Below are 16,819 nucleotides of genomic sequence, written 5' to 3'. Positions count from 1 at the left end.
AGTTTTTTTTCAGGTAATTTCTGTTCAGTTTGTAAAATGTTCCTCATATTTGTATTTATTTCTGCATGTGTCATGAAGTGTTTGTGCATTGCTCACAGTCTTATGTATTAGAGTTTGTTTGTTGGATTGATTCTTAACTCCTAGCGAAGCCGTAGAGGAATCATAGGATTAGTGAACTTTCATTTGGGCCAATATGGTCACACACTCGAAGGACGTCTGCCAAAAAACAACAAAAAAAACACCCCACCGCCTCCCCTCACTTAGCAGAAAGTCATTGCTTGTGTCTTAATGTTCTAGGCGCGCTCCCGTCTCCAGCAAGCGCGCACACGGCGACTCCCCCGTGCGCGCTTGGCACGGTGCCGCGCTCCAGCCCCTGTGTGTGTGTGTGTATGTGTGTGTGTACTGTGTAGTAACCAGAGCAGTGGAGCTCAGCTAGACATGGCGGCGGATCCTAAGCCGGACTGGCTCTCCTGCCTTCCCTCTTCTTGGAGTTATGGGGTGACTCGGGATGGACGCATATTCTTCATCAAGTAAATATCAGCCGGATACTTGGATAGCCTACATGGATACGCACTGCTTCATTTTCCGTCGCATCTTTTCCTGTTTGTCGTGTTGGGCTTTTCTGTTCACCTTTTCCCTCGTTTTCTTCCACCAACAGCGAAGAAGCAAAGAGTACAACCTGGCTGCATCCTGTTACTGGAGAAGCCGTGATCACCGGCCACAGAAAAACTCCAGGTAAACAAGCAGACAATGGCTTTTCTCCTATGTCTGCAAAACACACACACACCGACACACTCCAACACACACACACCGACACACACCGACACACGCTCCCGCAGCGCCTGGGAAAGGTTGTTGACTCGGACCGAGAAAGGGGCGACAAGTTGCGGAGAGCCCGCCGTGGTAGAATGTGAGGGAGATGTGTTCTCTGCAGCAGAGCAACAGCCTCCTCTCCCCCTCTCCTCCACCTGGACACACCGCTACACACTTTTTAAAAGTTCTGTCACGTAGGCGTCAACCGATTTCAGATCCGATTCCCTGCAGTGACATTTGACATATTCCCCGAACGAAAAGCCGCCCTGCTGCAGAACAACAGTAATACCAAGCACGTATCGGTGACCGAAGCTGCATAACGAACAATGCAGTGCGTCAGTGCGAAGCCGATATTCCATAATATAACCCATCTGTGTCGCGACAAGAAAAAGGGGCGGAAAGGCATCGTTTAATCTAGATCAGCAGTGTATTGGAACAGCTTGAGGCTAGCAGTGCACGCGTAGAGACAGCACGATTGAGTAATCCTGGTTATTGGGGAGGGGGGCACGGAATTTCATAAAAAGGGCACGAGCCAACAGCAATTTGTGATCGTGACTCTCTGCATTGCTATGCAGGTGTGTGTGTGTGTGTTTGTGTAATGAGCTTCATATATATATATATATATATATATATATATATATATATATATATATATATATATATATATATATATATATATATATATATATATATATATGCACAGCTGCTAATGTGTCGGTGTTTTTCTCTGTCCCTCCCCTGTCCTCACAGATTTACCAACAGGATGGGAGGAAGGATACACATTCGAAGGAGCTCGCTGCTTCATCAAGTGAGTTGGAATGTGTGGCCAGATGAAATCAAGTAGGAAGTGTGTTGAGAGATAGAGAGAGGAAGAGAGTGCTGTCTGCAGGCAGAGAGAGAGAGAGAGAGAGAGAGAGAGAGAGAGAGAGGCAGTGTGAATGAGCGTCTCAGGCGGTGTAGAGCTGGTTTGTTTGGACATCAACGCCTACAGCCCTGTCTCTGTGCCCTGCTGGACGGGTCCACGAACATCTCTCTTTCCCTCCTCTCAAAACAAGTGCTTACACACACACACACACACACACACACACACACACACACACACACACACACACACACACACACACACACACACACACACACACACACACACACACACTCTCTCGATATAAATGGATAACTACACTGTCCATACTGTATCTCGCCGCTCACGATAAAGCTTTCTCTTCCTACCGGTCAATTTCTCACCCTTAGTTTTCCTCTCTCTGTCACACACACACACACACACACACACACACACACACACACACACACACACACACACACACACATACACACACACACACACACACACACACACACACACACTTGCTCCGTAACAAGTCTCTGCAGTCTGTGGGATTCAAGTTTGACAAGCACTGGTGGTGTGACTCAGTCTGCTGTGCTGCGCTGAACAGGCTCTACTTGTTGGCGTGCTGCATTAGTGTCTGTGTGTGTGTGTGTGTGTGTGTGTGTGTGTGTGTGTGTGTGTGTGTGTAACCCTTCCAGGGTTATTACTGACTCCAGAAACTGTTCACATTTGCGTACATGTATATTTTGTGGACCTGTTTGACAACAAAACTGCCTGCAGCACTCAGCCTCACACACACACACACACACACACACACACACACACACACACACACACACACACACACACACACACACACACACACACACACACACACACACACACACACACACACACACACACACACACACACACACACACACACACACACTCAGTCTCTCTGAGGTTGTGAGCAGGAACTTTCATTTGGTCTACCTACTTTTCCACCTACTTTTCCTGCTGTTGCCTGTGCTGTCTGAGGCCATTTTGAGAGCAGCAGCTGACACATACAGTGAGTTAATATAGCAAGTCTATAAATAGCCCACAACCGCTGCTTATTGGTATGTATGAATGCATGCAGAATGTACACACGCACACCCTACATGTATGCATAATTGTGTGCATACATGACACCGCCGAGGCATACATACAGGCACAGTTACACGTGGTCAGTGCTGTCATGCAAACAGACAGAGTGGAAGAGGACAGTAAGGAATGCATCAGAACACATAGAGGGTCAGCAGTCCACTCTGGGTCTGGGTCTTGGTGTAACAGAACTCCAGTTTAGTCATGGATGATATCGCCCTCAAAATGATATCACCATATTACAAGAAAATTATCGATATGACGATTCTTTTACATTTGATTGGTGATTGCAGTTCAAAGGCATTTATTATTGCAAATAAAATGAAGGGCATTTACATTCATTCTTTTCCAACTAGCTGCATTGTTGACAGACTACCTCATTAAAAAAGATATTTCAAAGTGTCTATTGCAACAATGTGGCAGCTGCGTTATTGTGTTTTACTGTTTTAGTCATGTCTTTCTGTTCATTTTTGAGAATAGAAAATCTCTACAGATCAATGAATTGTTACCGTGAGTGCAACACAACCTTCACCAGTTAAAAGCCAACACTTTATCAATAGCTAAACCTGTTAAACCTGCAAAAACATCAACAATTGTTTGGCGAACGCACAGCCAGGCTGGTGGAATTAGTTTTCAGTACAGCTTGGTAGAGGTTCCAACTTTACATTAAATACAAAACGTATAACACAAATATACATACAGACATACACAGTACACAATACATTAGGGCCATGATTAATCCTCAGAGTTCAGCATGTTTATTGCAGTTGGAAAGAAACTGTTTTTGAACCGGGTTGTTCTGGAGGCAATTGTCCTCCCAGAAGGCAGTAGCTGGAAGGCATAGTGTGCAGGGTGTGTGGGGTCAGAGATGATTGGTTGACATAACATGACATCTTCTGCACCCCTTCTGCTTCAAGAAATGATCTCACTGCAGCTGCCCTGTGTGGTCTCTGGTTGTGGTCTTGCAGCCTAGAGTTGTTCCCAGACCCTTCTTACTTGTGGGAGGCAATAGTTCTCCAGGATGTCCCTGTACAGGATGGAGTTGACGTTTCCATCTATATTGTTAAAGAGATCCTATTATACTACTTTTCTGGTCTTAATTTCTTGTTAAAAACTGCTATAGAGCAACCTGACACGAATCACATCACAAAAAACCATGTAGATTTTCCGGACACTCTTCCTCTCACCCTAGCGAGCACAGCAGTCTGCTCCACACACGGCTTTGTGCTTCTCCGCCCCCCCCCCCCCCCCCCCCTCCTGCAAACCCCACTCTGTTGTGATTGGTTACCTTCCTTCCGGAACATTTTCAGCAGCGTGCGGGGAGATTTCAGAGCAGGAAGGTGGGGGCATGGCCGGAGCTTGCCTGAGCAGCATTACCATACATGGAAATATCCGCTTTTCGTGACGACAAAATGATCAGGAAATTCTGAACCGATTTGTCACGTGATTTCTCGACCGGCTGCCCTAGTGTTTAGTGCTCTGCATAGCTACCCCAGACGGTCAGCAGGGAATACGTCTAAATGCATGTACGTAATTATTTGATACGCTAGTATGGTTAAACATGACTATAAATCATTATAACAACATTTATAGATCATACAAGTCAAAAAGTATAATAGGTCCACTTTAAGGGTATAGCGCCGGCTCTCATCCATAAAGACAACATGTCACCAGTGCCCAAGCTGTAATGCCTGTCAGGGGGGAGGGGGGGCCATACTCAATATTAGTGATTGAGTGACATTTGAAAGAGTAATATTGGACATTCCTATGCAGGAAATACCCTCAAATTTGTGTTTCATGTTCAGTTGACCAAGGTGCAAATATTTTATTCCAACTTTATTGGCGACCGTGTAGAAAGACTGCAGTTTCATGTATGTGTTTGTTTGTATAAACACGTTGCTCACCCCGGTCCCTAGCGGCTTCTATCTTCACCCAGCTGGAGAAAAGACTGTCAGTAGTGTTGCTGCCTGACCTGCTGCTTTTTTTGGTTTAAATAATTATTTTGTATTTTTCAAGGCTTTCTATTGACAGTGCAGAGAGACAGAGATGATATGGGGCACAGAGGGGAATGCTAGCAGAGAACCAGACCACAGACTTGAACTGGGTTGCTGCAGGGAGGACTGAGCCTCATAGGGGAGGGGGGGGGGGGGGGCGCTCTAACACCACTGCACCTCGAACACAACCCTCGGTGTGTGTTGTTGTTGAGCATCATGCGCGTTAGGGAAAGTGAATGGGTCATTACATCGCTATATCATTTTTTATCACATAAATGTATACGGCACGTCCCTAGCAAGTCAACAAGTAGACTTTGTTATATTTATTGACTTAAATTCCAAACTAAAGAATCGGGAGGATTGAGGACACGTAATAGTTTAAGATTATTTTTGGGTCATTTTTCATGCTTTATTGACTGTTCGGAGAGACAGAGATGACGTGCAGAGAACAACCCAGACTGGATTCAAACGTGTGTCTGCTGCAACGAGGACTGAGCCTCGTGGGGTGGGGTGGGGTGGGGGGGGGGGGCGCTCTAACCACTACACCACGAGCACCCCCCACGTAATTGCATCTCTGGCCAGATTGACAGATCACCAAACCAAACCAGAAGCAAGGTGCAGGAAAACTCCCAAAGGCCTCCATTAGTTCCATGGTGTTTCACCAATGTGTTTCCATTCCTTTCCCTATACATACATTGAAGACACCATTTGGGGTTAGAAGCTGGTCAGAAACTGTACATTTGCAACATGTTTTGCACTAGGTGTCAACTGTGGATGGGCATTGATAGAGGAGAGGAGGTCTGTTTGTCTGCTATTGGCTGACTCAGACTGCAGGCTGGATGATGGCTCATTCAGTCTAGAATACAATGAACACCATTTGACTGTGAACAAGTAGGCATAGTCTCATATTCACTCAACAACACTGCTTCATCACCACTTCTTCAAATACTTCAAATTCCTCCCAGATTCTAGCTGGGTGACTCTTCTTTCTGCCCATTATTGGAATCCTGGCCCCTTTGCACCCCTGCACCCCTGCATGGTTTGGAGGGACACTGCTGTCTTGTGAGAGCGCGTTGAAAGGCGCTGACTGGCCGGGACAAGGGTGGGGGTCAAACTGCTCCTGCCTTTATTTGATCCTTATGTCACTATCTAGAAGTGTTACTATCCTGGGTTGAGCCTGTTGGATTCCTTTCAACATGTCATGAAGCCCACTGGGGGGTAAACTGACTCCCGTTTCCCACACTGACTTATATATCACTTACTTCTCCTTTTAACACTAAAAATCTCAGCCAGATATACTAGGCATCCGGGTATTTCTAAGCATTCTAAATCTGATCACAATATTTGGGACATCTTGAATCTTTTTCTATCATACTAAATAGCAGAAAGTATGGGGATTGGAACGCAGGGCCAATGCTGATTTCAGTGGAATATGAGGGAGAGAAATAACTGTCTTTTCCCTGTTTTGTGACAGGCTGCCTCCTCAGCCCAGACCACTGCTGTTTCAGGGGAAGTGAAACATCAAGCCCTGGCCACATTTCACTTGGGTGGTTTGCATGTTTCTCATTTAGATTGTGATCAGTGTTCAGAGCTGCTGCTATGTCTTCCAAATGCCTTTCAAAAGTGTTTCTCTTTCTTTTGATTGGCCTGATTTTGAAGTCCTGCCAAGATGTTTTAGCTCTGTACTGCCAACTGATTGCCCGACACGTCAGAGGAGCCTCTTGGCTCTGAATGAAACACGCTTGCTTCTCATGTGTCCGTGTTCTCATTAGTCACTTCCACTCAGTTAAACGAGACACCCATGTCACCCATTTGACTTTTCTGCAAAGATTTTGAGTTAAAGGAATAGTTCCAGGTGACAGAAACGGTTCCTGTAACTGTGCGTGCATTCTTGATATAGCAATGGACAAAGGTCTGTCATTCAGGTTAGCTTAGCTCAAACACTGGTAGTCAAGGGGAGCAGGTCAAAAGATAAACTTTACAACATAACTAAACACTCCTGTGTGCTTGTGTGCTTGAGCCAGAGAGTATGGCAAAGAGCTAAAACAGTCTTCATTTGGTGACGTTGTAGCAACATGACTTCCTATAGTGCTGATGTGACTGGTGCGGTTTGGTCTAGGGCTGTGTTCGGAAAGCCATACTAACGTCCTATTCATACTCATTTTGACGTCAATTTGAGTATGTGGCAGTTGTGTATGCGAGTTTGGGTAGGCGGGAAGATTTTGGGTATGGATCGATTGGATACTTTTCCTACTCAACCGCAATCAGACTCATTGCACTGCGTCTTTTCAAACGACAAGGACGTTTTTTTAAAAATTCTTTATTTACAATTCTGCATTTCCTGCACAACACAGGACTGTTTGTAAAAATCTAGTTCAATATCTAACCTGTGGAGGGCGGTAATACGCTAAACAGCGTCTAAACGGCAGGAATCTCATAAGAAGAAGAAATTCTTTATTGCTTGAGTAGGCTTCAGTGTGAACATTTCGATGCACCTTGCATACACAATCAATCTTTAAGTAGACAGTATAGTATGAAGCATGTAGTATAAAGATCTTGAGTGTGTAGGAGGGAGGACGTTAGTATGGCTTTCCGAACACAGCCCAGGATTGTTCAGAATGAAGTTTTGATGCAAATTGGGTTCAGAGGTTCACAACCAAACAAGCAAAAATCAGCTATTGTTGGGCTTTATTGGTTGAGGAAAATATGTCTTGACTTTGAATTCTATGCAGTTAGATTATTATGGAGCTGACATCTTCAAGGCTTATAGAGTAACTGCAGCTTCCACATTGGTTTCAGCCCCTTATGCCTCGTTTCCACCGAGTAGAGCGGGTCGGGTCGGAGCGGCTCAGAGCAGGACAGCTCACTTTTAAGAATCTCTGTGGTGTTTCCACCGCCGACCCTACCCTTACTGGTAGGGCGGGGTTTAGGCTGGACTGCGATAGCCGCCGCCAGAATATGGGTCAAACTATCGGGCTGTGGAACAACTGTGGTCAAGCCAGCGGTCTCTCGTTTTTGCTTGGTCAGACCAGCTGCTTCTTTATTTATTCCCCCCGTGTTGTTGTGAGCACAGAGACGGCTCGGTGCAACTGATAGAGACAGTGAGCGGCAGCTACGTGACATCGTAGCAGTGGGACACAGTGTAGCCAACTGATTCATTTAATGACAAGGAAAAACACCCCACAATAAATAGTGCTGTGCTCACATTTTCGCCAAAACACAAGCGGAAGGCAGTGTGTAGCTCCGCCTTTTCGGCACCCTTTCAGGCGGCTGGTACCCCAACGGAGGAGTACCGAAATTAGGAGCGGCTTAGAGCTGTTAGGTGCGCTTATATCCGTACCCTACCCAACCTTTGGCAAATGAAAAGCCAAAATACCTGGACCGAACCGCTCCGACCCGACCCGCTCTACTCGGTGGAAACGAGGCATTAGTGGTTGAGGTTGCTACTTGTGTTTTCCATATTAGCTTATGAACAATTTTTCAGAAAGTATGAAACAGTGTGACTCGTATCCACTTTGTTGTATCGTAAAAAGTAGATCCATTGTAAGTATTTTCTGTATTGGTGGTATAATGTGCTGTTATTCTCAAGCTTTGGGTGCATGGTTAAATGTTACTTTCACATTTTAGGTGCTACAAGTAAGATAACACGTTGATTTGGAGAAATATTTTACAATCATGAGTACAAAAACTACAGCGACGTCTCCCCCAAACTCCTTATAGTGACTGCACAAACCACCAGCTGCATAAGGTAACACACTAACTATGCCTAAGTACCCCATGCAACTACACTTCAATAATACTGAACTATCCCTTTAAGCCTTTACCAGCTCCACGTGTGTATGTGTGTGTGTGACTGACTGCACACTTCCAGTTTGACCTGACCTCGGTATTTGTTCCTATCTGTGCTCTTTATTTTGTTTGTCAAATAAGCCCGGCAGGTTTCAGAACTTGGACTTCTTCTCACACTCGCTCTGTGTAAGAGACGTGTGTCCTCACCAATCCATCCTGAATGTCACCTTGATTGACTATTGACGTCCTGAAAATATTCGATTTTGAAAGTGATTACATTCCAGAGCTATCAGGTTGCTATACCAAATCACTTATTATTCCACACACACACACACACACACACACACACACACACACACACACACACACACACACACACGCGCGCGCGCACACGCACACTGACACACACACACACACACACACAGGCACACGCACGCACAGCTCTGGGTTTTTAAATTCCTGCCCTTGTGTATGGTTGTGGTGTGTTGCAGGAGATATTCAGTGATTCATAACATGAATGCATGATGGAGGCTAGTGATGGTGATATATAGCAGGGGGAAGGACACACACAGGACACACTGCTCACAGACCGCAGGCAGGCAGAGAGTCAGCTGACTAGCTCTCTACTGCTAGATGGAATGATGACAAGACAGCAAAGGACAATGCTGGATTTGATCCCTGATTTGGGAAACCTGGAACTAAATCTATATGTTAATGTGTTGTTGTTTGAGATGATAGCTCCTCTATGTACAGTAGCTAATCACTTGGATTAAGGAACTGCATTGTTTCATGCTTTACATTTTTTTTCGATCGCTAACCCACAGTGGGCACAACTGTAGCTCAATGTGCAAAACTCTAACTACAGTCTGCACTACCAACAGTCATTGGAGCTGAACAGTTCACTTCACCTGCAAAACAGGTTCAGTGCAGCAAACACTATGAACCAGCCTCATTGAGATAACACACACTGTCACTCAGAACACACTCAGAGTATAAACACTAGCATCAAACCCCAATACAGAAATTACAAACTTTTAATCTTTACAGTTTGAATAATTTGAGTTATTTCACACAAATTACGTAATATTTTCTTTGATGAAAGGGTGAAATTCTTTCGCATGAAATTGTTTATTTTATAACATACCAGTTTTTTTTAGGAAAACAAAAAGAAATTAAAATCAGAAATTTGCTTCAATAGATTTTGTATATTTTATTGAAACAAATGTAGTATTTATCTGTGTAAATATTCTATAATTGTAATACAGAAATCAATTCCTGTAATGTTGTCATTTACTGTAAGGATGCAACTCTAATATGCTTGTTTGCTGGAAAATTCACATTACAGATGCAACTTTAGATTTTTGAAGATTGGGTTGCACTCTCAACCCTGCCTCTCTCAATGAAATTCACAACAGGGTTTATCAGTGTAGCCCTTACTGTATTTCATCAGACATTACAGCTCTAGGTCTTCCTCCACACATCCACACTCACTGTCTTCATTGGTCCATTTCCAAAAAAAAATATATATATATGGAAAACACGTGTGGTCATGTGAGATATATGTTTTCAAGCCCCTCTCATTTCCCCATGGCCCTGAAAGAGAGGACCTCATGGTGCTGTGGTAAGCATGTTTTTTCACCAAACTAGGTATTTTGCATGTAAAAGTAAATTTTCTTGCTGTCAACTTAATCAACTGTTGTGCCAAAGCAAATGTATTCACGTAGAAAAACTTCTATCATACGTGTTGATGAACTACCAACATATGAAACCATGTGATGCTGATAACTGAAGATTAGCCTGAAATGCTAAGAGAGGTAGTTTTTTCTCAAATTGTGGTGGTGGGGGAAAGTGAGCCAAATGCTGTGGGGGAAAGTGAGCCACTGTCTCACTTTCCCCCACCATGAGGCACAAGTTAAGTTTAGTCTTAAACTTAATGTAATATTACATAACATATGTTTTATTTTAATGTCATACACATTGTAGAAAAGCCATCATGCCAAGGAAATACACCAGGAAGACGACCTGGGGCAACCACACGGAAAGAGCGCCTTCTCATCTTTCCCTGTAACCTTCAGGGCTGGAATGTAGAGTAGGCCTAGTTGTAGAGTATGACAGGCTGATGTTATAATCCAGTTCCTGAGTCCCAGGCTGTTCTCGCTGGTTCTGATTTTACTATGCTTTGACCCCCAGACACAAGCTGGCTCTAAGGGTCCTGTGTTCTGACCCCCAGACTGTGTTCTAATCTAACTGGTTCTATCTTTCATTTGAATCTTATTAAAACCTTTTGAATTATAATGTGTTGTATTTGATTTTGTTCAGAGTTACTTTCAAGTGTTTAGAAAATTTGCTTTGCTTACAGTTTTTTTCGATTGCTAAACCACACTTGTGGTGCACAACTCTAACTACACTATGCACAGCAGCGGTTCATTCGGACCAAACTCTAGCTCGTTTTTCATTGATTAAACACAATTTTCAAAACTCTACACACCTATCTCATGGCTTAACCACAGCCTGCACAACACTGTGGATTTCCAGCCCTTTTTTTCAAACACTAACACACTACTGCCACAACTGTAAACCACACATTCAAAACAGAATGAATGCCTTTCAAACACTGCAGATTGCAATTTCAACTTAAACACTAAGATGTCTTGTTTTAGACTTGTTAGTGAACATATACACACAGTATAAAGGGAAAGCTCAAAAATATATATTTTTTTGGAAATGGACCAATGAAGACAGGTTGTTGGAGGGAGAACAATGGCAGTGAGAGTGTGGATGTGTGGAGGAAGACATAGAGCTGTAATGTCTGATGAAATACAGTAAGGGCTACACTGATAGACCCTGTTGTGAATCATGGTCTCTCATTGAGAGAGGCAGGGTTGAGAGTGCAACCCAATCTGCAAAAATCTAAAGTTGCATCTGTAATACGGAGTTTCCAGCAAACAAACGGCTTAGAGTTGCCTTTCCTTACAGTAAATGACAACATTACAGGATAGATTTCTGTATTACAATTATAGAATATTTACACAGATAAATATTACATTTGGAAATGTTTTCAATAAAATATACAAAATGTGTTTGAAGCAAACTTCAGATTTTAATTTATTTTTGTTTTCCTTAAAAAAACTGGTATGTTATAAAATAAACAATTTCATGTAAAGGAATTTTACCCTTTCATCAAAGAAAATATTATGTAATTTGTGTGAAATAACTCAAATTATTCAAACTGTAAAGATTAAAAGTTTGTAATTTGTGTATTGAGGTTTGATGCTAGTGTTTGTACTCAGAGCATATTCTGAGTGACAGTGTGTGTTATCTCAGTGAGGACAATTCATAGTGTTTGCTGCACTGAGCCTATTTTGCAGGTGAAGTGAACTGTTCAGCTCCAATGACTGTTGGTAGTGTAGACTGTAGTTAGAGTTTTGCACATTGAGCTACAGTTATGCCCACTGTGGTTTAGCGATCGAAAAAAACTGTAATTGACCAAACCCCATCATTCTTGTACTAGTCCGACATTAGTTCTGTAATGTGTGGCTAGCTTTCAGGATTCTTACTGTTACAATATGTGTTGTTATGGTAGTTTCAGAGTGGAAAAAGTAAGTGGATCAGTTTACCCCACAGTTGGGGTAAAGTGAGCCACATGACAACTTTTTTTAAAACAATCATATTTTCACTGCCCTTTGTCTTGAAAAAAATCTGCTAATGCCCATTTCTAGGAAACATCCTGAATTAATTGGAAATGTGTAAATTTGAGTGATAAATCATTTTAGCTCGCTTAGAGGGGAGCAAATGTAAAAAGTGGCTCAGATTACCCCGTTCTCCCCTATATATGTTCACTAACGAGTCTAAAACGAGACATTTTAGTTTTTCAATTGAAATTGCAATCCACAGTGTTTGAAATTCACTAGGCATTCATTCTGTTTTGAATGTGTGGTTTACAGTTGTGACAGTAGTGTGTTAGCATTTGAAAAAAGTGCTGGAAATCCACAGTGATGTGTAGGCTGTGGTTAAGCCATGAGATAGGTGTGTAGAGTTTTGAAAATTGTGCTCAAGCAATGAAAAACGAGCTAAAACGAGCTAGAGTTTGGTCCGAATGAACCGCTGCTCTGCATACTGTTGTTAGAGTTTTGCACATGTCGCTCCAGTTGTGCCCACTGTGGTTTAGCAATCGAAAAACAATTTAAATGCTTTAAACAACCCACATTTCCAAACAGGGCCTGTTGTGGTGGGAGTTTACCTTTTCAGACGTAGTGTGTTGTTATAGCGCATTGCAAACCCTTTGTAGAGAGTGAAAAGTACAACCATCGTAATGCTGGACTTTTATTTCAAGGATGGTGTTGAAATTGGCATGAATTATCTTCATATCAAAGTCTGAGACCTTGCCAATATACTGAGAAGATGACTTTTTTTCTACCATCTGTCAACATCTTAACGGGCATGTCACCATATCAGCCTTAGATGAGGTTTTGCGGTTCTTTTTGGTTAGACTTCTTGAATTTGAAAGTTGGGTCCAAACTAATTCTGTGTCCCTTCCCATACCGTGACGTATTACACCAGGCCGCTGCTCCACTAAGTATTAATAGAGGATAGAAGCGCTGACAGAAAAAGAGCACATCGGAACAAGAGCAAGATTCATTCCTGTGCAGTAGCAGTAAACGCATTCTGAGCCTCACTGGATAGTCAGGCCTGAACCAATTGACTGTGATAAACAGCAGGATGAAAACTATGCACTGACTCTTCCCCACAGAGTGTCTCATAGTAGAGGCATTATCCACGCTCCAACCCCGGTGCCCGCCACACACTCTCTCAATGTGTTCCTAGTGACTGTCTAAGCCGCACCACACTCCATAACTTTGTGGCAGAGAGTCTGAGGGCGCACTCACACTAGGGCCATTAGCCCAGTTCCGAGCCCAAGTACGATTGCCCCCTCCTCACTCCCCCGCTGGCCTGCACTCACACTGCTCCTAAAGATCTGGGCCTAGGCACCGTTGCTTCTTGCCTTATTTCACCACGTCTATATATAGTTGCGGGATGGGACTTGGAGTGAATTTGTATCAGACTTTTTTTTATTTTATTTTTTCATCCGACCAATTTAGCAGGAAACCTTCCACTTCCACTTCAGACCAACGGGAATGCTTCGGCATTTCCTTGTTTTAATGTCTGTTGCTACATGGATGTATTGGACCGCGGGGAACAGTCTCATAAACTGAGGTCAGGATCGACAACTATGCGCCTGCTGTTCTCGGCTCATTAGAATCTGTACCTTGTCCTAGCACACCTCTCCCAACTGTGCTAGGGCCGAGGAAGTGTACCGTGCTTGAGTACGGAACCGAGCACTCACACTGGGGGCAAAGGTACTTGGGCCGCCGGTACAGATGTCTTAGTCTAAGTATGCCCTGATAATAGCCTCTCATGATGACTGGTAAGCTTTGACTAGCAGCTCTACGTCTCTTCCCATGCTACTACTACTGAGATGTGGCCAGTCAGTGTCCTCTGTGTTAACTGACTCGTGGGGTCGGCAGACAATAATGATGTATTTTGAGTCTGCAAAATAATATGCTGCCTCACTGTAAGAGTACGAGCTCTGCACAGATACGGGACCACAACACCAACCAGTCTTGCCGCCATCTTGCATGTTATTGTTATATTAAACGGCTCAAATAAGACTTAGCAAAGAACATATTCTGCAAAACCAGGGTACATTTTGTCAAATAAAAACCAAATATAAAGCTGTATGTAAATGACTTGCAATGTATGTAAAGAAGGTGTGAATTGGCTAAATGCTGCAGACTCCTTAATAATAATGGATTAGATTTATATAGCTCTTTCCTAGTGTTCCAGGTTCCATTCATTCACACACAGTCATACCGGCGGTTGTAAACTGCGATAGAAGCCACAGCTGCCCTGGGGCAGACTGACGGAAGCGTGGCTGACATTCAGCGCCTATGGCCCCTCTGACCACCACCATACAGCAGTCATACACATGTAGAAACATAACACAAGGAGCTGCGGATAGTGTTGAAGCGCTTTAAAGGAATGGGAAGGTTTGAGATGCCCTCACTAACTGACCACTACTCACTCTGATATACAGCTGACTTGTTGTCAGAATCACTGTTTGTCAAAGTGAGTGAATTAGTTCTTAGATCCGACTCCACCTTTAACCTCTGCAGTGGAAGTGTTATAAAAACAGGTCCTGGGATTTATTTATTCTATTCTTCTTTTTATTGAGTTGTCAGTTAGACTAAATCAGACAGAGATTAAAGAGGAGAGGCGATCAAAGGTCCATGGAGCTGTGAAAGCTCATGGTAGTTCACCTGTGTGCTGCCATAGTTCACCTGTGTGCTGCCAACACACAGACGGATGAATAGAGAATGAAGAGAAAGGGATGGAGGAATGAAATGAAAGAGATGAAAGAGATGAAAGAGTGGAACCTGCAGAAGATAGTGGTTCATGTCCGGCTGTCTCTGCATACTTCTTTGGTTTAGCTTAGCAGCTACTCACAGCTTCACTAAAGAGAGAAAAACATTTTGAGTAACATGAGGTTGACTTGTTGCTCCCATCCACCGGAAAAAAAACATTCATTTGTCCACTGCAGCTGCATCTGATTATATAGCAGTGTGTGAAACTCCTCAGTGAGCTCTGAAAAGCTCCATGAATGTGTATTAGTCTGTGTGCTTGTATGAATATGTGAAAACACGTCTGAGATTCAAGAAGTCAACAACATGGTGGTTTTCCTTTTAATAGAACATTGATGAAAGCACACATTGAAGGCTCAAGTGAACATAGCTCAAAGGACAAAATCAATGTAATTCCATACAGTTCAAAGTACTACACAATAATGGGACAGTAATCTATAACCATAGAGAAGTTAAAATCAGTGAACCAAGTCAGGTTCACTGATTTTAATCCTGGCAATGAGCAGGTTGGTTGTATTATAGAAGTATGACAACTTTCTTGGGTGTGTAGGGTTAGAAAGAAGTGAGTTAAGCAGAAGTGAGAGGCTCCAGGCTACATTAGCACTAGTGGAGAATACCTGGCTGGAACTAAAGAGATGTCTGGGTCATGAGAGACTCCTGTCAAATGAATCATCATTCTTGTTATTGTAAAAAAAACAATATTTGGGCTTCAATCTCTTTGGATATGATATGGGGATGTCGTAGTAGGATAATGGCAGTGATAGTCTCTGGGAATATTTCACAAAGTTGTTTGTGTCTGTTTGTGTGAGTGAAGTGGTAACACTTAACAACAAGGGTACACCTGTTACTTAATGCTTAGTTAATGCTTAATTAGCATTTACTACACATTAACTTACGTTAATAACTGCTTAGTTAATGATTAATAAGCATTAACTTAGCTTTGGCTAACTGTTATGCTTAATTAATGCTAAAGTAAGCATTAGTTAACTAACCGTTAATAACTAAGCCCTAATTGTTATTTAATGCTTAATAGTTTAACATGTTTGTCAGTGTTAATGTGCCCACCTGTCCTGCTGTGCTCAGGAATCTTATGTACAGATGTATGTGTAGACTATCGGAGTCATGTAATGGCATAATCACAACTCTAGTGAACCCTAAATGAGTGCGGTTAGGTTCACTTCCACATTATGGAACCATTGGCGCTTTAGCCTATATGCTAATATCTGAACACTCTTTGTGTAGTGTGGAACTGACAGCTGGAGTCTTTTTTAGTCTTTTTTATTGTTGTTTGTCTTTTTACTGTTTTTGTATTGTATTATGGACCGTTTTTCTCTGTGTCTGGAATAAAATTAAATCAATCAATCAATAGGCATGACCTACGCATTAACTAACCGTTAACCCATTGATGACTATGGCAAACTAGGATATGTGTCTTTATCTCCTGAGGGTTTTCTGAAAAAATACTACGAATTGTCAAGTCTACCAAAACCTTAAAAGGTCACATATTATGCTAAATGCACTTTTTAAATGTGTTCCAACATATCCATGGGTCCACGGTGTGCCTAGAGACTGCCAAAATATAAAAAAAAATAACAATCTCTCCTTTTCTCACTCTCCCCCTTTCTGAAACCCCCACCCCTCCCCCCCAATATACTCCGTTCATAATTCTCGCGGTTTATGCCGTCATAAACTGCACAGCCACATCCCCATATTTTCTTTATATGTCCATGCTTCCCCCCCACATTAGTAACCAGAAATGTCCACCGTGCAGTAGTCTATGATAACCCCACCCGCCCCATTTCTTAGTGGTCCACGGCCCCGAGATCCTCTAG

The 16,819-nt window shown here is 42.9% G+C and overlaps 1 protein-coding gene across 7 annotated transcripts in view; it reads left to right on the top strand.

Moving 5' to 3' along the window:
- Nucleotides 1-426: 426 nt before the first annotated feature.
- Nucleotides 427-16,819, top strand: part of LOC307268482 (pleckstrin homology domain-containing family A member 5-like) — a 227,767-nt gene continuing 211,374 nt past the window's right edge. For all 7 annotated transcript variants that reach the window (XR_013845459.1, XM_080051133.1, XM_080051130.1 and 4 more), the window contains exons 1-3: nt 427-530; nt 659-735; nt 1,564-1,621. Coding sequence is in view for 6 of the 7 variants with exons in the window: in XM_080051133.1 (XP_079907259.1) it covers nt 439-530; nt 659-735; nt 1,564-1,621 (227 nt within the window). In the remaining variant the exon portion in view is untranslated. The remainder of the gene's footprint in view (nt 531-658; nt 736-1,563; nt 1,622-16,819) is intronic.

Source organism: Ammodytes marinus (assembly GCF_949987685.1).
Source record: "Ammodytes marinus genome assembly, chromosome: 22".
In the NCBI taxonomy this organism is placed as follows: Eukaryota; Metazoa; Chordata; class Actinopteri; order Uranoscopiformes; family Ammodytidae; genus Ammodytes; species Ammodytes marinus.
The sequence above is the reverse complement of the archived record's forward strand: the minus strand, read 5'-3'. Positions and strand labels throughout refer to the sequence as shown.